This window comes from Equus caballus, chromosome 30 (assembly GCF_041296265.1).
Source record: "Equus caballus isolate H_3958 breed thoroughbred chromosome 30, TB-T2T, whole genome shotgun sequence".
NCBI lineage: Eukaryota > Metazoa > Chordata > Mammalia > Perissodactyla > Equidae > Equus > Equus caballus.
In genome coordinates, this window is record NC_091713.1 from 19,160,039 (window position 1) to 19,185,440 (window position 25,402).

Here is a 25,402-nt window from a genome sequence, read left to right on the forward strand (position 1 = left end):
GCATTTTGTGTAATTTGAATGGCTCATAAAATGATCATGCTTAATGTTGAAAGTTAGAAGATCTCATTTTAAAAAAAGGATTTTGGAGAATATACTACCCTTCCCAATTTAGGGGGTGGGATAAGAAGGAATGATATTTTGGGGAGAGCCCTCTGTCCTCTTCTCTGCTCTCCAAGTACAGACACAGCCATGCCTGTGCTTTTCCTGGAATCTACACTCTGTTGGTAGAATCAGCCAGAAACAATTTAATCCTGCATCCCAAAATATGATGTGTTACACTAGGGGTCAGCCAACTACATCCTATCGGCTGAATCCAGCCTTTTGGTGTGTTTTTGTATGGCCCTGAGCTAAGAAAGGTTGTTATATTTTTAAAGAGCTGGAAAAAAAATGAATATGCAGCAGAGACAGTGTACAGCTTGCAAATCCTAAAGTATTTACTGTTTGACTTTTTACAGAAAAAGTTTGCTGACTCCTCTGTTTTGCTGTTTTTGCTGGGGATACGAAATAGTCAAGGGTTCTGCCCCTATGTAGCTTACCTGATCAAGAGTTTCTCCTTAGGGATTTGATTATATAATAACCCCCCCTCTATTTTTTTGTTTGCAGACTCTACTAGAATTTGAACATGTCTGATAAAAATCTCCTAATTGTTCGTTGTTCCCTTATGTTTATCTCTTAATCTAAAAATTGTGAGTTTTGTGTATCAGTGGTCATTGCTGCGTAACAAATCATCCCAGCACCCAGTTGCTGAGACTAACAAGCATGTATTACTTCTCATGAATCAGAGGGGCATCTGAGGATCAGTTGATTTAATCCAGGCTCAGCTGGGAGTGGCTCTGCTCTGTGTATTTCTCATCTTCCTTCTGCCATTAGCCTGGCCACGTCCTTCTCATGGTGATGGCAGAAGTTTAAGACAGCAGGTTGAAACACAGCAAGGCCTCTTGATGACTAACTTGGAACTGGCATAGTGTCACTTTCAACTTATTTTATTGGCCACAGCAAATCATATGACTGATCCCTAAAGAGTGGGGAACTATGCCCTCCCCTAGTAGGAGGATATTGGAAAGATACCTGGCAAAGGGTATGAAAATTTGGGGCTAATAATGCAGTCTATCATAGTTTGGTTTAGTGTTATAGTTTGGTTTAGTGTTAGGATATACCCTGCAACCAGCATTGGGAGCTAGATTACAACTCAAATATTTTAACTCATCCTCCTATTATGCACATCAAAGATTTGGACAGCAAGGAATCATTCCTTAGAAGTCATTCTGTATGGGCATTAGCACAAGAGTCCTAAATTCCTTAAATTTAGCTAAGTATGCATTGAGTTCTTTCTTTGTGCCTAACATTCTATTAAGTTAGGGAGCTCAACAAGCTTGGGGTCTAACAGTGAAAATGCACCATGGACGCACTCTTAGAAGATGGTGTGGCAATTCCAATAGTAGAAGTTTTTCCTGGATGTATAGATAGCAGTAGAAGACAGGGGTAATCAACTCTGCTCTGTGAAAAGACGTAGAAAGCTTTGTTGAGGAGAGATAAGATTACATCTTGAAGGACGGACAAGACCACATTCCCTACAGAACAAGTTGAGGTGGAGAAGTACTATTTGTGGGAAATATCACAGCAACCTGTAATACTTCTGTTCTCAGAAAATGGTTGTAATTAAAATCTCTTGTTTGTGCTCAGATAGTAGAAAAGTCTCTAAGAGCCGCTGAATAACTTTGTATTTACCTCCTTTTCACATTGTTTATTGCAGTAGTTTTCAAACTTTGGCAGCATCAGAATCACCTGGGGGCCTTGTTAAACCACAGATTGCTGACCCCGCCCCCAGAGTTTCTTATTCAGTAGGACAGGAACAGGGCCAGAGAATTTGCATTTCTCACAGGTTCCCAGATGATGCTGGTGGTGCTAGTCCAGGGACAGCATCACGAGAACTATTGATTCTTTGAATCTTTCCTTTGTGTCTGGCACTCTACAATGTGGTGTATATAGAGATGAAGAGAAAACATCCCTGCCCTCGAATTGCTCACGGTGGGTGGCAGAGACAGAGAAGTAAGTGTCTAATAGTACAGTGGAATGGTGCTGACATATATGGAAGTACAGTTTGCTGTGAGAATACACCGAAGGAGCACCAACTCAGAATGAGGCCAGGGCTGCTGGTGTGTGTAAGACACTGAGAAACCCTTTGATACTGAGCCAAGTTAAAAAAAAAATCAGAAAGTAATAACAGATAGAAAAGTGACCTTGACTTGTGCTTTGCATGAGACTGGGAAGTGGAGTCATTTTTAATGTTGCCTCTAAGAAATTTCTGATCACAATTTTTCACAAGCTTTGGTCAAATACTTAGGATGACATGAGGAGTCTGAATTAGTTACTTTGCAAATAAAAGGTATCCCTTTCTTTTGCTAATTTGTTCTACTCATCTTCAGCTATGTTTAAGAAGCCAGTTAGAGAAAGATGTTATGTTTATCGCGTGTGATTCTATGTTTTCACAAAAACTGCTAGAAGTTTTACGTATGTCAGAATGCAGACAGGGGCTGGCCGGATGTACTGGTTAAGTTGGCACGTTCCGCTTCCGTGACCCGGGGTTCAATGGTTTGGATCCCAGGTGCAGACCTACGCACTGCTTGTCAAGCCACACTGTGGCAGGCATCCCACATAAAATAGAGGAAGATGGACACAGATGTTAGCTCAGGGCCAGTCTTCCTCAAAAAAAAAAAAAAAAAAAGGAAAAAATGCAGACAAAACTAGACAAGGGCAGAGTTTGTGAGGCAGCTTTACCTGGAACCTCAGGCACTGAGCCTGCAAGTGAACAGGCTCAGCTATTCATTGCAGTTGTAGGCTAGTGTGAGGCTGAGACAGAGTGACATGTTAGCCTCAAGAACAGCACTGAGGAGGAATACAGTGGGTGCTGGGTCATGGATCCAGGCAGGGTGATAGATAGCTCTTGCTTGGGCGTGGTAAGCTGTGTGTGAGGGGGTTGGGCAGGCGTCAATCAGACATCTACTTGAAGCTGGCAGCTGGTTGGTCAGCTGGCCAAGTTATCTGCCCAGCAAATGAACGAGTGACCATGACAAGTAATTGGGCTAGTTTACAGAAACAGAACTGTACTCTTAAGCTTGGTTTTCTTGGCATTAAAGACTCTGCCCTTTTCATGAAGCAATCCTAGACTGTGTTGTCATCTCAACCTAAAGGGGTAGTACCCTTAGAGGAGTAATGCTCTGTGGGCTCCTGGCTATCTAAGCATTATATTTTTTAATCACATCATATGCCTAAAGCACTGCAGAACATTTCATTTTAGATAGTCATATTCCCCCTGGCAAAGGGAGCCAAAGTCAAGTAGAAATTATAAATAGAATGCTCAGACTTTAAAATCATGTAGTGCAGTGTATTTTCACTGAAGATGAATTTTTAATGAAAATATTTTGCAGTTTTTTTAACTGTCCTTTTATAATGTACGTTAATTAACAATGAAATCTTGTAACCTTTTTCTTAGCATACATCTGTGGATGGATATACTGAACCACATATCCAGCCTCCCAAGTCAAGTAGCAGACAGAACATCCCTCGGTGTAGAAACTCCATTACGTCAGCAACAGACGAACAGCCTCACATTGGAAATTACCGTTTACAAAAAACAATAGGGAAGGGAAATTTTGCCAAAGTGAAATTGGCGAGACATGTTCTAACTGGTAGAGAGGTAAGTTTTCGTGATGCCTTTTAATATTTCCTTGGACCTCTCCAGAGCCTTGTTAAAAAGCTTTCCTGTAGCCGATGCCGGGAATAAATGACAATTGCAATATGCTAAACACGGGGATGTGTGTGAATGGAGCATACATAGGTAGCGCTATATCGTACCATAAAAAGTTGACCTTTTAGTCTTTAGAAAGACTCATCCCTATATAGTAGCATCTCTTATAAATCAGGTGTGCTACAGATGAGTTTTTCTCAGACTTCTGCCTTCCATTATATGGTTTATGTAAACATTTTTGATTACCTTTGCTTCCCAAACCCGGAAACAGGACTTTTATTAATTACTGGCTAGGGTAAATTTGGTATAAATACGTAGAAAGTTACCAGTTTTTATCTATTTAGAGACCACATTGAGCAGGTGTTGTTTTACAGATGGTTTTCTTAGGTAATAAGAGAATTGGGTTTCTAAAATCCCGTGTGTTTTACATTATGTATGTTTATATATTTAATAGTAGTAATTAATATTATATTTAATAACATATATTAAAGATGAAAAATAAACATCTAACATTCTATATTACATAATGCTTACTGGATCCAATTAGGACATTGTGAAAAATCTTTGTCAAAATGTTTTTAATAAGTTCCTTTTATTCTAGACATAATGTTATTGTCATTCCACTTGAATTTAGTTCTCTCTGTCCTTTCTGACCCCAGGAACTATTCAAACACAGGCTGCATTAGGCAGAGACTTAGAGGACATTCAAATCCATTTTGTTGGTTTGCCGTAAGAAGCTTGGGTATCTGGTCTCTCTAGCCACTTAATCATTTTATTCACGTAATACTTAATTTACTGGAAGCTTATAAGCTCCTCTCCTATGATAATTGTAATATCTTACCAAGATCATGAGTAAAAGATCAAGATACAGATGATTTTTACTTTAAAGGGAGAAACTTGGAAGAAATAAAATGTAATTTCATTGACTCGATCCAATAGGTTAAAGACTTGGGTCCATGGAATATATTCTGAGGCTGCCAAATTATCAAAACTTTACCATCCAAATATAGCTAAATTATACGTTGTTAGGAATGAAACAAAAGATGTTTTCTTTATAAGTTTTTATTCATTGAAATATGTATTCTCAAATATAGTTCAATGATTCTCTCTTTTAGGTTGCTGTGAAAATAATAGACAAAACTCAGCTGAATCCGACTAGTCTACAAAAGGTATTTAATTATTTTAATAGTAAGTAATTACAATATGAGTTTATTAATTAATACATGATATTGTGTAAAGTCAGTTATCCTAAATTTCCTGTTAGATACAATACTACGTTACATTAATATATGAAGAAAAGACATGATATAAAACATACTGTTTATATTTAGTAACATTTAAATAATATTATCAAGTTGTTATTTGAGAAATATCTACTACTCAAATGCATGTGCGATATGGAAGGAATTTGTGTGTTCTAATTCAGTAGAATAAAACTTTATATCAAATATTTCGAAGTATTCAGGATTCTGCTTTGTTAAAAATCTATTTGTGAGTTAACATTGTCCATAGGTGGGTTTCCTTTTGTTGCTTCACTCGCTTTTCTTCCTTCTACAAAAACTAGCTTTTCAGCTAACTTACAGGAAAAGATATGAACACTGCTTCAAAGGGTGAAAATCTAAAACGGCAGGGGGAGGGAAAAAAGCAATTAGGATGGAGATTACCTCGTAAACCTGGTAAAGCTGTTTCCTCTTGCCTTATTAATTGCTTATGTGGGAAACCTTCCTCAGGTACACATTTTAGTACTTTAAAATGAAGCAGATGTTTTAACATTTATGCTGTATATGTTAAGTTTGTATATAGTAAGATAATATACGTTGTGATTTTTATTAGAACATAAGATCGTAGTCACATATTTAAATGTTATATGAATAATTTTGGATTCCTAAAACAGATTGAATCTTATCATAAGAAATTTGTAGTACACTGTGTTTAACTATACCTGATGTGATTCTAACATTAAATTAAAAATTTGAGTCTGATAATCAAGGTTTTCTGCTTGGCTTAGTGCCAGATAATTCAGTTTATTTTATGTATTTCTACTTAGAGATCTGTCTTTGTAGTTATTGAGATTCCTTTTAAATTTGACAACCAAAATAACTTTTCATAGCGTTGATATTTCTAATCAGTGAGAATATGAAAGGGTTGCTAGATTCTTTTTTCTCTGTCAGTGTGAGATAATATACCTTATGGCTGTCTTCTGCGAGAAACTTCTAGCACCAGTCTTTCAGCAAACCATCATGCAGTAGTATGAGTTACAAAAAGGCATCCTCCCTTCTGGACAGATGAATTGTCCAAAGATGCTGTTTTTTCCTAGGCTGGAGCCACAGTGGGACAAATTTTTCCCGCCCTTCTGCTGGGAATCCTTTTAAGATGCACGAACAACATAGCTATGCCCACTGGCCCAGTCCATGGCCCACCTAGCTTTTCCACTTTTCCTGGATTAAGCTATATGTTACTTTGGTAAATTGAGTGCTTTTCAGTGACATTTAGAGCTACTCCAGGCCTGTTGTGCTAGTTGGATATATAGTAATGTGACCCCCACTCTGTCTTTCCCAAGAGGGCGCAGAGAAGGTTGTGGAACCAAAGTTAGGCTTGTTGAAACATGCAAACATGAAGCTAAATGTTGATTTATTTACTGAATAAAAAATGTACTTGTTGATGATAGGTAATTTCTGTTATAAGTTCTGCTAATCTTGCTGATAAAATTTTACTTTTCCAAACAGGCATATAAAGAATGATGACAATTTTGTTTTATTTAATCTGTGAAAATTAAAGCAAGGAAAGATTGGAATTCACTAAATATAGTCAGTTCACTGTGTGCATGTTGTTGTTTTTTAAATCATTTTCATTTATGTTCATAGATTTGCATTCTGTTGAAAGTTTTGGAAAAAAGAGATCAAGGCTTGATTAGTTCTCATACATTGTAGAACATTCAACATTTGGCCTTACCCCTTAGATGCCAGTAGCATCTCCCGGTCAGTTGTAATTCATTTGTTTTCCTTAGCATTGACAGTCAAGTTCTATAGGTAACAAATAGCAAAATATGCTCTATATGTCTTAAATGTGCTTGTTAAAAGAGAGGTAATGATAGTGCGTATATTTGAAATAATGATTCATTTTAATCTCATCTCCAGTAGTATTTGGTTAAATCTTGTTCTGGATTTGATCTGAATTTAAGCCGATTTTCCTTCTTTATCCTCTTGAGTGTATAACATTTATAGGAAATATTACTTTCCTTTGCCAACATCAATGATAGATAAAAGTAGTCTAAATTTGGTGCTCCAACTGTTCAAAACTTCTAAAATATAAAGTTCTTAAAAACAGTTTGGTCTTTGGAATTATTAAGCATCTTTGGCTTCAACATTGTTCACCTAATATGCTCCTTTGTTTGTATCACATATTTTGAATTAATGGAATCCAGTTTAATGAGTTTTCATAGTTTAAAAAGTATTGAGATAGATGCTGTATTACTGCTTCCTTTTTGGAGCATGAGTCCCTACTCATACGTTAGTGGTTTTTGGAGTGGGTCTATGAACTATATTAGTGATTCCTAGGGATCTTTTAAGCAGCCTAAGAGGAAAAGCAAAACAATGAAGCAATTTTATTCATAGTTCACATACTTAAAATGTAAGATTATTGTTTTCTCAGAAAATCCACTAAATTTTGAAACTTGGACACATTAGTGTATACACAGATGACAAAGTTTGTGTTAGCTTGTCTCAACTCACAGTTGGCAGGGTATGGTTTGCTGTCTTCTGTGTATTGTCAATTTGTATTTTCTATTGTTTTACTGTGTTGCATTGTATTCCCAATTCACAAAAATGGCTCAGTGGTTCAGAAGAGATTTGCTGAGTAGTAAAACCTGTAGTGGAAATAGAAACAAGAATGCTACAGCTCAGAATCGTGTCGTTAGGTAATAAAGAGGACTGCTGCCTTATGGTTACGGAGAAGGTGAACCTCTGTGCGAGGATAGTGGTTTTGCACAAGCAGGGAAAGTGTGAAAAAATTTCAGTAGTTGACATCTGAAAATTAGATTTATTAAATGAATAATCCATTTACTGCTAGTGTCTGGTGTGTTATCTATTGTATAAAGTGTTGTCAAATGGTGACGTAAGCCTTTTAAATTTGAGTGAGTTTTCAGATAAAGCCCATAGACCTCTCTGCTCAGCTAGTCAAGTTTTCCAGAACATCTGCGTAATAATCTCTGTTACGTTGATGAATTTTGTCACTCTAGGTAGAGAGGAGGACAGATCCATGGAAGCAATATTCAGAATTAAATTTCATTTAGTAAATTATCAAGAAACCAAACTTGTAAAAGCAATCGTAAAATTATTGACAAATATTTTGATCCAAGGAGAAAGCAGAAGAAGCTGTTTGGCAATATTCCTTAGCAGATATCCCTCTCAGACGTATGTTGAAATGTCAGTTACTCTCACATATGCATGCTTTATAGCACGTTTCGCTTTATCCCTGAACAAAACCACTTAGGTATTGAGGACTTCTTCCTTCTAGTCCTTTTCATGTGTGCGAATCAGTTGAAGGAAAAGTCTTGACCAATTCTTTTGTGGGTCAATGAAAACCTACGTGATAAGAGTTAGCATTTTGTGAGCTGGGTTGTAAACTGCAGAAGTTGTCTTTGATTCAGTAATAAGATAACACCAGGAGGGCTTTTTTGGGGGGAGGGGGATATTCTGCAAGGAATGATACTGCTACGTGAATAAACAATATTATACGTAATGCCCACTTGTTGCTTCATTCTCCATGAAATTAGTGGTCAGCAACATGCCTCTGATCTTGATTTGGTTTTGAAGGAAATACTGAAAACAGAGGTTATCGTAAAATCATGGCTATTGAAAGATGTCTCTTTAGCACAGTGTGAAGAATTGGTGGGAAGTAAATCTTTCCCACTGAACTGTGATGGATTTTGAGGGAAAAAGTGTTCAAACAAGTTTCTTTTAAAAGATGATACCGATAATGTTACTGCCTAGTTAAAATATCAACAGTTTAAATGTTGAAGATAAGATAACCAGATTTTCTGAAAAAAACAAACTGTGTTTCAAGCAGTCCACTGACCAAAAATCTGACTTTTCTAAACTTGTTTAGTTATAGACAAAGGGCAATAACATATGACATATTATTGGGCATATTTAACATACAAATGCTACATCCAAATATGAAAAATACCTTCCAGAGCAAGCATATCTGAAGAGTATATTAAGAATCCATTTACTGTTATCCCTCATCGAAACTTCCAGTCTTCCAGCTTTTTTTTTTTTTTTTAAGATTTTTTTTTTTTTCCTTTTTCTCCCCAAAGCCCCCCAGTGCATAGTTGTCTATTCTTCGTTGTGGGTCCTTCTAGTTGTGGCATGTGGGACGCTGCCTCAGCATGGTCTGATGAGCAGTGCCATGTCCGTGCCCAGGATTCGAACCAACGAAACACTGGGCCGCCTGCAGCGGAGCGCGCGAACTTAACCACTCGGCCACAGGGCCAGCCCCAGTCTTCCAGCTTTTGAGTGTGATAAGATCAGCAACCTGGAATCTGGTCTGAGAGCTACACATAATCTTCAGGGAGGAATACCTTTGTAAGGTTGGATCCAATAATCAAGCTGAATGTCTCTGACACATCAGCTAATGTTTGTCCCATTCCCATATCTATCTGCGATTGTGACTTAGGGATTTTTAATTTAATAGAAATAAAAAGTAAAAAAAAAAAAAAAGAAAACTAGAAGTCGAAACTGTCTTATGATTGGAGCTAAGTGTCATTGAGCCAAATACATGTGTTTATTAATTATTTCTTAATCTAACAAATATTTATTGAAAGAAATACATATTTCTCCTTGTGTTTTCCTCTGCCTTTTAGGTTCCTCCTTTTCTGTTTAAATAGAGTCATTGTCCTTTTTGTTGGCCACTCAGTGTGGGGGTTTCACAAGGCTTAGTCCTAGGACTTCTCTTTCTGTGTTCTCTTCCTGGTGTCTCAAAGGTAACTGTGGTTTAAATTATAAACTGTCGGCAAACTCACAAATTTATATCTTCAATCAGACCTCCCCTAAATTTGTAGTCTCTCAGAGATAGCCCAAATTCATTATGTCCAAAACAACTCCTGATCCCCATGCCACCACCTCACCCCCTTGGTCCTCTTCCAGTGTCCTCTCTCAGTGAAGGACGCTGTCCCCAAGTTGTGTAAACCGGAAACCTCAGAACTCTCTTTACTCCCCCCTCTTCCTCATTCTCACCACTGATCCATCCTTGAGTTGTACTGATTTTATTTCTTATGTATCTTTTTTTATGTCTACCTTTGCTTTTTTCCATCACTACCATTATAGACAAAGCTGCTATTATTTCTCCAATGGGCTACCCCAGTAACCTTCTTTCTGCCTCCACTTTGCATCCCTACACACACACACACATACATGCATGTGTGCACACACAGAGTTTAAAATGTAATCATGGATGCAAAATTCATCTCTGATTATACCATCCCTTTATTTAAACTTTTAGATGGCATTCCATTTTTGGTAGCATAGAAATCAAATTCAAGGCCCTACCTTCCTTTTCCACCTCACTGTCCGTTAACTCCCTCCAGCATCTCCCCACTCTGCTCATCCCCTGCTCTTCCAACTTCAGTGACTTTGTTTCGTTTCCTATTCATACTGGTCATTCCAGCCACCAGGCCCGTGCAGCTTTGCATCGTACCCTCTGCAAAAGTTAGTTAATCCTTACTCATTCCTCATGTTCAGCCTTAGAGTCATTGCTCAGGGAATCCTTTCTTGTCTCCACAACTGTTAAATCCTCCATCCTCCTTAAAATTAAGCACTGATAACCAAGGATTTTTCATAAAACATCACTTAATTTTTATTTGTTTTGGTTTTGGTAGTCGTTTTGGGTTTTGATGTTTGTATTCTTCCTCTGCCTCTTAAAACCTCTATTCTAAGTGCTTGGCCTTATTGGCTGTACAGCGTACATCTATTTCTTTATTCTCAGGAAGCTACGTGAGATTTAGTAAAATAGATATGGAAGAATTTTCTCTTGGAAGTGGAGGAGGCTAGGGATCTTTAAATCACCTATGATTTAGACTGACCATCTGGCTGTTTTAAGTAGTATTCTCAGTTATTTGAAGAGTCATACTCCTATTTTTTTCTAACTTGGGCAGATTGTTGACATAGTAAACTAGTCTATTTTTAATTTTTTGATGGGGACTGCAGAATGTCTTTCTCATTTTAAAAAAGTTGCTTTCTCATGATTTTTTTTATCGGGCTAAATGTTTCGTTTCTAATCTTTTTTTTAAAGAAGTAAAACGTTACAGATGCTCTTGAAGCCCTATGTGTCATTTCTTGGTTCTATTTCTGTCTTTTCCTACCTAGAAATTACTACTATTCTGAATTTGGTCTTTCTTATTCCCATTCAAAATTTTTTTCTGGTTTTCACGTGTATCTGTACATAAAATACTTAACATTATTTGTTTTTAAACTTCCTATTCTTCTGCAACTTGCTTTTTTCATTTAACAGTCTTACGGTTTTAATTGTGTTAGTCTATATAGTCTAGTTCATTTATTTTCACTACTATTACTATATGCCATTATATGAATATGCCATGGTTTACCCATTCTCTTATTAATAGATATACTACAGTTGGTCCATTTTTCTGTTGGTGGATATTTAGATTGTTCCTGGTGTTTCTGTGTTTCATTTTGTTTTTTTCCCAGTTCATTAGCTTTTTGTTATTGCTATTACAGACAATGCTGCAATGATCATTATTGTGTATATCTTTTTGTGAAGATGTACAGAATGATATATCTCTCCAAGAGGAATTGCTGGGTTGAAGGGTATGCGTATCCTCAGCTTTACTAGATAATATCAAATTGCTCTTCAAAGTGGTTGCACCAATTTATACTTCTGCTGACACTGAATGAGATTTACTGTTGCTCCACATTCTTATCAACACTTTATATTATCAGATTTCTTAATTTTTGCCAATTTTATGGACACAAAATGTTATCTCCTTTTAATTTCCGTGTTTTTTAGTGAGGTTGGCCATCTTTTCAAATTTAATCTATTTTAAGTTTAATAACTTCTCTCTGAAGTTATTTGATTTGATAGCCCAAACAATTACATTTATTGAGCACCAACTTGAGTCCAGAGTTGTACAAGGTCTTGGGAAAGACTCAAGCAATATGAAATTGGTACTAGTTCATAAGAAATAAGAATCTTATAATCTATCTATAAAGATAGAACTTTGAGAAAGTGCCACAGCCTATCATTTAAAGAGTATTTTCTTCTAGTGCTTTGCAATGAATAACTGACTACAAGTTGTCAGGTTTGGGAAGTAATACTGAGCATCATTTTATGTTTTTAGTTAGAAATCATCTAATGTGTGTTCACTTAATTATATTCAGATCTCTTTTCCTGAACTACTGTTTCATGGGAAGAACTTAAGAAGTTAGCCTGAGTTGTTATACTGCTACTAGTAATAACTTTATAAAATATTTAGTGTCCCAATAAGATGTCTGAAGGCTAAAAGAAGAGTAACACGATGATCCTAGAAACTAGAAAATTTGAAAGTGTAATCTGTAGGGTTCTGTTAATGTACAAAAGTCATATATAAAATCTCTCAATGAATGGCATCTCTGAGAAAGTCTAATTCTATCTCTTACAACTGAATGTCATCTACCAGGTAAAGCAGCGCCCACACTTGGCATTAATAGGCCAGTAAACTGCTGTCAAAGATACAGATAGAATTTTTGAAAAGATTACAGTAAAGGCAAAGAAGGACTCCTGCCCCTCCCCAAAGCCAAATCAGAGCAAAATACTTGACAGGCTAAGAAGGCTGTGTTGAAAGGTACCAGAAGATCTCAACATCCCTCCTATAAGCCTAGTTTACTGGGACTCTGATGACAGCCTGGAAGAGCTCTCCCAGTAGGAACAAGCTTGACCACTGCCTTTGTCACGTTCCCCAAGGCCACAGAGTTGTCCCCATCTGCCTCTGGAAGAAGCAAGCAGTGAAGTCCTGTGACACTGATGAGGCCAAGGGCAACATGGTGAGCAGGGCTGATGGAGAGAAGATGTGCGCATTTGACTAGCCCCTGAGTGTGGTGCTTTGGGTGTAAATAGAGTGGGGATTGTCTGTAAGCCATGTCTACTTGGCTACTTCCAAATAGAACAGGTTTTCCCACCATCAAAAGGGGTAACAGGCAGAAGGAATGGAAGAGGTAGGAAAGAAGAGAGTAAGTAGTTGAGAGGAGAGAAGGAAAATGCTCATAACTGAGGCAAATGTTGATTAACACTAATGGAGTTTGACTAATCCCGACCCTAAGCCCTAACCAGGAAGGACTCACTTGAAAAGGAAATCTCTCTCCACAGAGTTGAGGATTGTTTACTAGCTTCAGTTATCTGGAACAAAGCCAAGGACCAGGAAGGAAATAATAAAGGCCTCTGAACAGCTAGAATATCTGCCACACAGTTCGAACAGTGAAGCCCCTGCCTTTCAGTCATAGAAGACCCGTCTCAAGCCTTCACTCAGGACTGACTTCTCTAGTTCACCACGCAATTTTAAGAAACTCTGGCTTTAGTTTCTAGCCCACAGCAAAGTTGAAACAGTAAGTTTGAAGGGCATAGTGAATTCAGAACTTGCCTGCTAAACTTAGGATATCACAGTTTGAAAATGAGAAAGAAAATAATAGAGATAAAATTAGAATCAGAAACTCAAATAATAATGTGGAACTATTTAGTCTATTTGCAAACCTCAATTTTCCTTTTGTGTGCCTGGGCATATGATACATACAATAATTGACTTCCTTCCTTTCTTTCTTTCTTTCTTTTTGGTGAGGAAGATTGGCCCTGAGCTAACATCTGTACCAGTCTTCCTCTACTTTGTATGTGGGATGCCTCCACAGCATGGCTGATGAGTAGAGTAGGTCCGCACCCAGGATCCGAACCCACGAACCCTGGGCTGCCAAAGCAGAACGTGGGGAACTTTCACCACCTGGCCACAGGGACAGCCCCAATAATTGGCTTTTTAAGTAATAACTCTCCATTTCAGGGTAAACTTCTTATCATAGATCTAAATGTTCAGCTCTCCTTCTCTCAACCCTCTTTACCTTTCCTAAGGAAAGCGAGCACTGATAAGATTGACAGCCTTGCTAGTAAAGATCTGCTCTGTATATGTGACTCACCGGCTCTCGCCCTCTCTGTTCCCTTTGACTCATGCAGCTGGTGCAGGAGACTCTGACATTAGTGCAGATTCTGTCCTCTTTGCAGCCAACTGGAATATTAGAGTTTAGGAAGGGGTTAGGGGGCTGTGGAGGTGAACAGACGCCATAAACCTTTACTGAAGCCATGTGCTTCTAGTTAGTTGGCTGAATTCTCTAGATTTGGAGCATTAATGACCCAAATATAGCTGATACTTCAAGTGTTTCTTTGAGAGGAAGGGTGATTGGTGGGCCAGGATTCTGGCATTTCATTATCTTTAGTCAATATACCACTTAAAACACCATAATCACTTCTTCCAACGGCAGCCACTCTTCCTCTTTCCACAACTACCTATTATTTTTAGCCAACCGACGCTCAACCCACACACATGCTGTTGCTTGTTATGTTTTTTTCTTATTCCTTGTCAAAAACTACTGAAGGAGAGGAAACTAAGGATAGAACAATATATGCAAGACAACTTTGAGATGTAGGAAGCCAATGGCTGTGTAGTATTGTTTTAGCTCGCGTCAGAATTACTTTCAGATGACCTTGGCCTTTCCTATGGAGACGGTAAAAAGATCAGTGATTGCCAGGGATTTGAGGGAAGGGAAGAACGAATAGCTGGAGCACGGAGGATATATAAGGCAGTTAAACTATTCTGTATGATATTATAATGGTGGATATATGTCACTATACATTTGTCAAAAGCCGTAGAATATACAAAACCGAGAATGAACCTTAATGTAAACTATGGATTTTGGTGATAATGATGTATCAATGTAGATTCATCGGTTATAACAAATGTACCACTCTGGTGTGGGATGTTGATGATAGGGGAGGCTGTGTGTATGTAGGGGCAGGAGGGTAACTCTGTACTCTCTGCTTAATTTTGTTGTGAACCTAAAACTGCCCTAAGAAATCAAGTATACACATGCACACACACACACACACACACACACACACACACACACACTTCTGATGCTGTATTCCTCACCTTGTCCTGGTTCACATACCTGAGTAAGGCAATTTGGTCAAGGAACACCACTGGGGGACAGGTATTCAGTTTTGATAGGAGCCTAGTGGCTAACTAATAGCTGCTTTTTAAAACTTGTTAGCCACGTTAGGAAGAGGATGATGAGTCCAAAACCCCAAGGGCCCCCTCTGAGTGGAGACTGTCTCCTTTCATCAGACTCCAGTCACCAGAATCATCAGTAACAGAGATTTGTAGCTCAAAGCAGTCAGTAGGGCTGTGGGGCGCAAAGATAGAGAGGGCCAGGCACAGAGTAGACACTCAACATTTCTTGAGTTCTAGGCTTTCAAGTGCAGAATGGAGGGAGGAGGTAATTTGGCAAGACCTAATAAAGTAGAAGATGCATATACACCATTATCAAAAAATTAAGCTTCTACAGTTCTACCTTAGAGAAATACGTTAAAAATGTTTGTTATAGCACTGTTTGCAATAGTGAAAATATGAAAATAACTTAAGCATCCTCAGTATGAAAATGTATAAACTATGGTTTCATCATATATTGTAGTAGAACACATCAGTTATTTATAGATGAACCAGATCTATACGTAACAGGGATAGAACTCAAAAACATAATGTTGAGTGAAAGGTTTAGAAAGATATATTCAATATGACTCCATTTATATAAAGTTAAAACACAAAGAATAATTTTGCTATTTATATATACACGTAGAAAAAGTATAAAAGTATGTGGAATGTTATATACCAACCTTAGGGTAGTGGTTATCTCTAGCGTGAGAAGGAAGAAAAAGGGATGACGATGAGTCTCTAGCTTTGACCATAATGGTTAATGTCTTAATATTTTATTTAAATAAAATTATTCTTTAAAAATTCATAATTTTTCTTAAAGATAAAACTCTCATGCAAATGTGGCATGAATATTAACATCAGTTTGATGTTGGCAGTGGATACAGAGTTGCTAGATTGGTTTCTGTACTTTTTAAGAAATTTAAACTATTTCATAATTCTAAAAGTGGATGAAAAACATTCTTTCCAGACAGAGAGGAACAGCTTGTGCAAAGGCCCTGAGTAGAGAAGGATCTTAGCAAGTTCAACTGAGAGAAAAATGCTGGATGACTGGAGTGATGTCCACCTGGATGTTATGTAGAGTGTCATGAGATAAGCTTGGCCAGGTAACCAGGATCTTGATTTTCAAGGCCGGGTAGCCCAGGTTAAAGGTTGTGGATTTTGTTCTAATGGCACTGGGAAACCACCAATGGATTTAAAGCGATGTAGTGCTGTGCGGATAATGGATTGAAGGATGGGAGGACAGAAAAAAGAATGCAGAATGGATGTACAGAGACCAATGGGATCTAGTGACAGTGGTGCCAGTATGGATGGATAGACATTGAGAGATTTGAGATCAATTTTGGAGGTAGAGTCGACAGGTCTTGGTGATGTATCTTATGTAGAGATTTTGGGAGACTGTGTTGTTAAGGATGATTCTAAAATTTCTGTAATAAGGTGATGAATGGATATACAGAGCTGGAGGAAACCAGGGAAAGATCAAATTTGGTGTGAGAAATCAAGTGATGAGTTTGAATTCCTGTGAGACAACCAAGTGAAAATATTGACTGGTTACTTGGTTATAAAGGTTAGGATAAGAAGAATGTTCTGGATGAGAAATTTACATTTAGTAGACATCAGCAGATTGATGATAGTTGGAGCCATGATAAATCACCCAGGAAGAACACAGAGAGAGTAAGAAGACAAAGGGTCTAAGAACTAAGCCTTGGGGAGCTCCATGTTGAAAGATTGAGTGGAAGGGAGAGGACCCAGCAAAAGACTGAGCAGCCAGTGAAGCAGAAGGAATGTCCAGAGGATGTGCTGTCAGAGCCGAGGAAGGAGATGGTCTCAAGTACTGAAGACTGAGAGGTTAACTGCATGTTCTTTGTCCCAGTATGTTGAAATGAGAATGCGTTTCACAGTTACAGAAAATAGCGTAGCTCTCTTGAACGGGAATGAATTTTCTTTGACATTCCGTTTATTGATGTACAATTTTAATTATTAAACTTATAAGTATCATGGATTTCATAAAAATTTGTTTATATGAAGCAGACACACGCAGACTTATGTACTACCTGGATTTGGTATAGGAATTAATGAGGATAGCCAGGACAAGATTTTTGTGGTAGATAAGCCTTAAGTAGGTTTTGCCATTGGTGTGAAATTTTCTTGAGGCGTATCAGCACATTATATTTCTGTTTTTAAATTGTGATAAAATATACAGAAGATTTACCACTTTAAGCATTTTTAAGTGTACCATTCAGTGGCATCAACATTCACAACATTCACATTGTTGTGCAGTCATCACCATCATCCATCCAGAGCTTTCTTTATCTTCCCAAACTGAAACCCTACCCATTAAACAACAAACCCCTATGCCTCTGTCCCCCACAGGCCCTGGCAACCACCATTGTACTTTCCGTCTCTCTTAATTTGACTGCTCTATTCTAGGTGCCTCATATGTAAGTGGGATCATACAGTATGTATTCTTTTATGACTGGCTTATTTCACTTGGCATAACGTCCTCAAGGTTTGTTCATGTCCTAGTATGTGTCAGAATTTCCTTCATTTTTGAGGCTGAATAATATTCCACTGTATGTATGCACCACATTTTGTTTATCCATTCATTTGTCAGTGGGCACTTGGGTTGCTTCCACTTTAGCTGTTGTGAATAATGTTGCTGTGGACATGGGTGTATAAGTATCTGAGTCCCTGCTTTCAAGTCTCGTGGGTATATACACTTTCTCCACATCCTTGCCAACACTTGTTATTTTCTGGGTTTGGTTTTTTTTAAGCAGTAGCCATCCTAATGAGTCTGAGGTAATATCGCTTTGTGGTTTTGATTTGCATTTCCCTAATGATTAATGATGTTGAGCATCTTTTCATGTTCTTTTTGGCCATTTGTATATTTCCCTTTGAGAATTGTCACCTCTGAAAGCACCAACTTTAGATTTTATTCTGATAAAATGCATGTGTCATATTACAGACTTTTTAGAATATGACTTATTGGTTGTTCTATTTTTTAAAACTAGTTCTTGATTTTGAATCGATGACATAGTCAAAGAGAACATAGAGAAAAAAAATACCAAATCCTGTTTTCGAAAAATAGGCCTTATATAGTTTAAAAAGTAAAATAAAACAAAGGGAAATTTTAACATTCGTATTTTAAGTGGCTTATTTTCATTTTTGTTTTGGTTTTATATAAAGTGGTAAATATATTTTTATTATTCTTTAATCTTATTATATAAATCTACCTAAAAATGCTAATGAAAATAGTTTGTTTCCTTTTCAAATTTCATTTAAATGTAGGTTATATCATTTAATATTTCATAAAGTGTCTGATCAACTGGTAGAGATGACTTTAAAGAGTCAGACCCTCAAGGAAGGTTGTTTTTGGATAAAAATCATGTGAAAGACCATTTAGTTTCACTTCCACAGTGTTTTTCTTTTATTCCTAGAAATGAAGAGTAGTTGAGTCAAAGTTTAAGTTTTATTGTATGTGGTACACACACACACACACACACACACACACACACAGAATCGTTTAAGTTAATCTGGTTAAAATTATCCTGGAAACCAAGTCTCATTAAAGTTAGATTTGGAACTGAGAAACAAATCTCATCCCTTAGTACATTACCAGGACCCTGCACTGTCTTGTAAACGGTTGAATTTCTTCAAATGGATGTTTTGATTGGCTCTCTGCTTTAGTGTTCTTTTTTAACAGAAGTGTGTCTGCTTGTTTTCTTTAACAGTTGTTTCGAGAAGTACGAATAATGAAGATATTGAATCATCCTAATATAGGTACGAAATTTATATACACAATTAATGATGAAGTATTTTCCTTAATTTGAGGCTATTTGAAAAGATACAATTTTAAGAAGGTTTTATATAAAAAAGAAGAAAAGTGATAACCTGAGAAAGTGATACTTCAGGTAAAAATAGAGATGTTAACTGAAGGTTACAAATTGCTGTTTTCTACTACCTTACTATCTTCTACTCTCCACTAAAATATATATGACTTGAAGGTAATGCATACAAGTGTGTTTTGTATCTCTTTAATAAATCTCTCTAAGTAGATTGCATGCCATTTAGGTATTGATAAAAAAATGAATTCCAGATCATTTGATAATATGCATTTTAGTTTGATCATAGTTTATAGGCAAAGTAACTAATTAGAATTTTAAAGAAAGTAAAGAATTGATTTCAATTTTAGTGAATTTATTTCCGTAAGTTCTGATTTCCCCCCATATTTACAAATAAATATTGATTACGTATGTATTATATGAAGTCATTGAATTGTAAGAACTAAAAAGCAATGCTTTTTTTAATCTGTTTACTTTTTAACAACATATTCCTTGCACCTTTAAAACTTTTATGTTTATTAGAGATACTAATGTGATTGTTTTTGGTGTATAATTTCCACTACATAAGTCTGATAATTTATTGTTTTTTTTAACCAGAAACTTTTATAATATCACATAGTTTTGGAATTTTTTTGGATTTGTACCAAATATTATTTAACATTTTAAGATAGACTCATTATAATATAGTTTCTTTTTAAGCTTTAGTTAAAATTGTATTCTGATTTTAAGATTTTCCTTTTTATTACGTTATTCTAATTAGAAAAAGTAATGGTTTTTTAATCCCAGAAACGTAACTCTCTTTTGACCCAGCAGTTGGTTCCAAATCACTTCATGGTGAGTAGTTTTCTTCCATAGTAGTAATAACCCTTGAGAGAATTTTTAAACTTAAATTTGTAATTAATAATTTTTAGTAACTACTTAAGTTTTCCACTGGTTCAATGTTACCTTAAATTTTCTTAAAATGTATCTATTAGGTGCTAACCATTGCAGAGTTATATCTCTAATTTCTTTTTTCAGTAAAATTGTTTGAAGTTATTGAAACAGAGAAGACCCTCTATTTAGTCATGGAATACGCGAGTGGGGGTAAGGATGAGGGGGATTGAAAAGTTATCTTGGATGAGTCATACAGAATTATCAACACCCAAAGGTTCATTGTATTATTTATGTTTCCATTGTTGTTAATGAATCTGTAGTTTTATTAAAATGCCTTTAAGTGATATCTTAAGGAAAATTCAGTGTTTGCTTTCAAGATCTATTGCTCTTACATTTGGAAGTTAGATTTTGACTTATTTAAAAATTACTTATGGACATTTTTCAAAGCTCTAAATTTGCATTGTTATCTATGAATGTTTCAATTCTCTTATCTAAATATTATATGATAATATTATGATTAGAAGCTTTAGACTGTGAGCAAGAAATCTCAAATTTAGAATGTATTTAATAAAGTTTATAGTAAAAGCGTATTCTAGGTCAGATGTTTATTTCATTCATTGTTTATATATGACAGATTCTCAATGTATATACTTTTTCAAAATAATCCATAAAATGTTTCAATTTGAACGAGTATTGATCTATATATTTTACAAGTTAGAAGACTGAGTTGACAAGGAAATAGGAAGATGCATTTGTAGTAGAATATAATGTGTATTTTGACTACATAGTGTCAAAAACAGGAATGATTTCTAAACACTGAAATATAATAGAAAATTATTTTCATCTCCTGGACTTTCCCTAAAATGAGAGAAACGTCAGCTCAAAATCACTGTTCTGTTAGGCATAGTACTTAACGTTTTCGGAAACAGGTTTAAAATTTATGGAGTTAAATCATTTAATAAGTAAAAAGAGAGCTCTTGAAGGTTTTAAGGGCTCAGAGAATTTAAGCAATTGAAGGAGAGGGCAGCTGAAATTATTTAAACCACTTTGGTTAATTAACTTTTTTGCTAATCAAACTTCGTGTTGGATTGTATTGAGTCCTTTTAGCTAAAAAAGTATATATATTTTTATGGTGATTCAGATTTTATGTAACTAGAATAAAGAAGATTTATTCTAGCCTAGAGCATCTAAACTATGTGATTTTATATTCTCTTAGATTTCTAAAATTTTTTACTACAGATATATATTTTTTAATTGCTTTTTCAGTTTTTTATGCACATTGAAAGTTTTAGTAAATTTGGTTTTTTGCAAAGCTTTATTTCATCCTGAAAATATTTCGGTGTAGGTTTTTGACTTAATCTGAAAACCTGTGTCATTAATGTTTATTATTATAGGATTTTGAATAAGTATCGTGCAATTCACATAAAATATAGGTCTATAATAAAATTAATGAATCTAAAAATACCACGTAATGAACTATTTCTCTATTTTTCTATTCTTTAGTTAGATTTATATAATAATTTGTCAGCTTGGGAACCCTGAGTGTTATTTTTAGTTCAGTTATTTTTTTTTTTAGTGATCTAAAGTCTAAAGAAAGGGGCTAGACATGCTTTGATACTTTCGTATGAGAAATAGACTGCTAAAAGTCTGTGGACACCATTCTGTTTTTATGAAGGTCCACCGAAAAGCTGTGTTAATATTAGTATGTATACTGTATTAACGATCCATGGTAAGTACAGTCAACTCTCTATTGGTGCTCATGAAAGGGAGCAATGGCTGGAGTAATAGAGCACACAGGGTCGTCGCTTATCTCCTTCAGTAGCATTAGCTGGACAGGCAGTGTCGTGTAGAGAGCTGTGGACTGGAATGCAGCCCCAACCAGGTGGTCCATCACTCAATTCTGATTCCTGGTGATGGATTCTCTTTGGGTCTTGCCAGTCAGTGATCCTGTAACAAAACCATCATGGTTCTGTGGCAGTAAATCTAGAATCATTTTCTTGCCTTTTTAATCTATAAGTGGCAAGGCAACTCTGGAAAATAAAACACTTAGTATTTTTCCTCTGAAATTTCCAGATATTTTAGGATTGAATCTTACGTGCACACTACAAACCTAGCACGAACAAGAGTTGAGTCAGACAGCTCCCTCTTTGCCAGGAGTAGATCAGTTCATTCTGGTTCACTAATGGGGCAAAAGCTCTTCAGTGATTAGAAAAGTAGGGAACTCCTTTATGATTTTGAACCATGTTTAGTCCACAGGAGCCCATTCTCAGCCCATCTGAGAAAGCTTCTAACCATTAGAAGTAGGTTTCAGGGCCACTCTGGAATGGTGTGTTTATTCCTTCTTTCATTCATGCCAACAATATTTATTAACTGTTTACTGTGTACTAGGTAATATTCTAAGGGCTGGGGACACATGGGTGAGCAAAGACAAAGTCCCTGCCCTCAAGAAGATTACATTCTAGTTAGGGAAGCAAATCCTAAGTAAACAATATTTCACAAGTGAAGGACTGAGTCATGTAAACATCTGAGGGATGAGCATTCCAGGCAGAACTTAAGAGTAGTCCAAATCTTTGAACTCTTGCATATATCTTTCCCAGCCTAAATTCACATATGTAGAATTAACTGCTATGATGGGTCCACTAGGGCATCCATTCATTTCTCTGTTGTCATCATCCCATTTAATCATTTAAGTCTGCTTGATATATGCTGTCTGACATTGTAGATGTATTAGTTTCATCTGACATACGTCATTACGTATTTGATTTTTAATATTTTACTTATATCTTAGGACTGATATTTCATATATGTGTATGTAATATATCTGTATACCTGGATACAAATATATAATTTATTGAGTGCTTACTATGTGCCAGTCACTGTGCTAAGCACATGCATTGTTTCATTTAATCCTCACAACAGCTGTGTGAGAAAGGCCATAGATAGAAACTGGGTCTTAATGAAGTTAAGAAATCTTCATAGTGTCTCCCGATAGCTCCTTAAGGCTAAACCAGGACATACCAAAATTGGTCTGATTATAACGCCTGAGTTTTTAAACACTTTCTGTACTTTCTAAGAGCTCTTTAAGCCACTTTGTGTGTTTTTGATACACATGTTTATCTATATGTTGCAAATTATAAGAGCACAAAAAATAAATTTATCCCTTGCACTGAGATATTTTATTTTTAATATTGTAACTATACATTAATTTTTTTTACTATTATTGACTAGAGAAAAATGAAAAGCCTTAGACATGTAAACTAATGGATCTATCACAAGATTTCTACAGTTTCTAGTTATCTTTAAATTATTTCAACAAATATGTTTTGTCTGTCCACTTTGTGTTCTGTCATGGGGATGGAGATACAGATAAAGTACAGACAGGGTGATATTCAAGTAGTTTGCAGTTCATTTGGGGTAATAGGAGATGCGCACAGGATGATTTAATTCTGTATTATAAGAAGTTAAATACCAAAATAAATGAAATGAATGTAGTGAGAATAAGCATAATCAGAGTATAGGAAGGAAAGAAAGAAATCAATGTGGATGGAAGTAGTGAGACGGAATTTGACTAAGACTACATGACAAGTGGAATTTAAAAGAGAGAGATCCAATGTAATATGACTTTTGCTATTTTGTTTCAAACATAGGCCCCAAATGCAAAGCCAAATGTAACTTTTGATTGCCCATACTGTGGCGTCCCTTTATTAGAATGGATAATAAAGAGTTGACTGTATTTTTACATACTACTTGAAAGCAGAAAGCAAGTTTCCTTGGTTGTGTTTTTATGACTTTCTTAAAGAGTTTTGCTAAATCATAAGATGCTACAGGTATTCAATTTTATATATAATTTTTTCCTTTTTTTCTATTCATGTAATGGTTTGTGATTTACATAGAACTATCAGAAAATTGTAGGCCAAAACCTCCTTTAAAAACAAGACAAAAACTTGACGTTGCATATATTGTTAATTGAAAATCTCTGTGTATTTTACTGCCTGCTTTGCCTTTCTGATTCAGGTGAAGTATTTGATTACTTAGTTGCCCATGGAAGAATGAAAGAAAAAGAGGCCCGTGCAAAATTTAGGCAGGTATGGAAAGTAGTTTTCAACTTTGTTTTTTGATATTTTTAGTGATGTACAGTGCACAGTATCACAAACTGGACTTCAGAAGACATGGTATTTTAAAAAGAAAAATTCCTGTTTTCTTTTTAAGAATGGAAAGCTGAAAAAGAAATCTTTTCCTCCTTAATTTAAATTTAAAAATAGTTACAAATGATTATTTGTAGATTACCATAAATAGTGAAATGTTTACAGGTGAGACTCGTCTTATTAATTCCTTGATAGTCTTAGAAATGTAGACTAGACTGAGATAGATAGCAAAGAAATACTTCATCCTTTATCCAGTAATTCTTGCCAAGTATTATTAGTTTTATGTATGTAGTATAAATATGACTGTTTAAAGAGGTTATTATTTTATTTTCTTTTATAATTAGAGATGTCTTGGTGTTAGAACTCATATTTTGTAGATTTAAAGACTATGGTCAATTTTATTTAGTCAGGTAGGCAGAGAACTTTGCAAATGTGGCAGAAGAATATAGTGATATTTGTATTTCTGGTTCAAGTTGAATATGACTTGTTACAGAAATGATAAAATAAGAAAAAGTAATTTAAGTTCATCTAAGATTTCTTTTTTAATTTTTAGGAATGAAGTGATTAAAATTAGCATTCTTTGTAAATTACTGTGGAAATGAGAAATTAATGAATTGTAAATTGTTCATAAAATTGACTTAAGTAAAGTTTCAGCAGACAACTTACTGTATCCCAAACTTAACCTCTGTGAATGTTTTGAGGTGGGAGGATCTCGCCATTGAATAATGCAGTAAAACTTGTGCATGTGGATGGGGATTCCAGCAGGAGTCAGAAGCCAGAACTCTTTCATGGCAGAAATTCCACCCTGCTAGAGAAGTGTGTAATATTATAAACCTCCAGGTTTGACTGCTAGAGGTCAGTGGTCATAGAGTTTGGGGAGAATGACAGCATTCTCTTTAATTATCTTTCCTTTCTTAAGTCTTTAAGTCTCAGGAGATTTTGTCTTCTAGAAATGCCTCTAGAACTGCTTCATAGAGACCATTCCGTCTCATGTGAAATGCATGTTTGATAACCAAATGATTGTCTATAACATGCCTTCTTCACTGTATCAAGACAAAGTGATTTGAAAAAGATAGTGTCATTATCAGCGAGTTTCTGTCATCCATGCTAGCCCATGTAGTATGTCAATAAGATGTATTAATATTTACAGATAAAAGTGTATATCCATTGGCTAATGAACATGACTTTAGTGAAAATTGGATATTAGAATTTTGAAGCATATTGCTTAAGAGAACTAATACTATAAATGTTCATTGTAAGATTCTGCTGCATTTTGGGGGCTCACACTTCAAATTGATCATAGTCATTCACAGTGGCTCTGCTCAAAAACATTTAATGGCTCTGTAGTACCTGCTTAGTTTGGAATTCAGAGACTTTTACCAACCTGTCTATCACGGTTTGACTCCCACTGTTACCCTTTTCCCACCTACATTGTGTTGCCCCAACATCAGTGCCTTTCACCGCATTACCGTCTACTTCCCCATCACCAAATCTCCACGTTTTAAAATATTACTGTCCTTCAGGGATGGCTTAGATCATCCAGGAAGCATCT

At 35.9% G+C, this 25,402-nt stretch overlaps 1 protein-coding gene across 4 annotated transcripts in view; it reads left to right on the top strand.

The window, feature by feature from the left end:
- MARK1 (microtubule affinity regulating kinase 1) overlaps positions 1–25,402 on the top strand; it is a 122,856-nt gene that overhangs the window by 57,702 nt on the left and 39,752 nt on the right. For all 4 annotated transcript variants that reach the window (XM_070256039.1, XM_070256040.1, XM_070256041.1 and 1 more), the window contains exons 2-6: positions 3,494–3,697; positions 4,864–4,917; positions 18,722–18,770; positions 19,850–19,915; positions 23,720–23,790. In XM_070256039.1, coding sequence (XP_070112140.1) covers positions 3,494–3,697; positions 4,864–4,917; positions 18,722–18,770; positions 19,850–19,915; positions 23,720–23,790 — 444 coding nt within the window. The remainder of the gene's footprint in view (positions 1–3,493; positions 3,698–4,863; positions 4,918–18,721; positions 18,771–19,849; positions 19,916–23,719; positions 23,791–25,402) is intronic.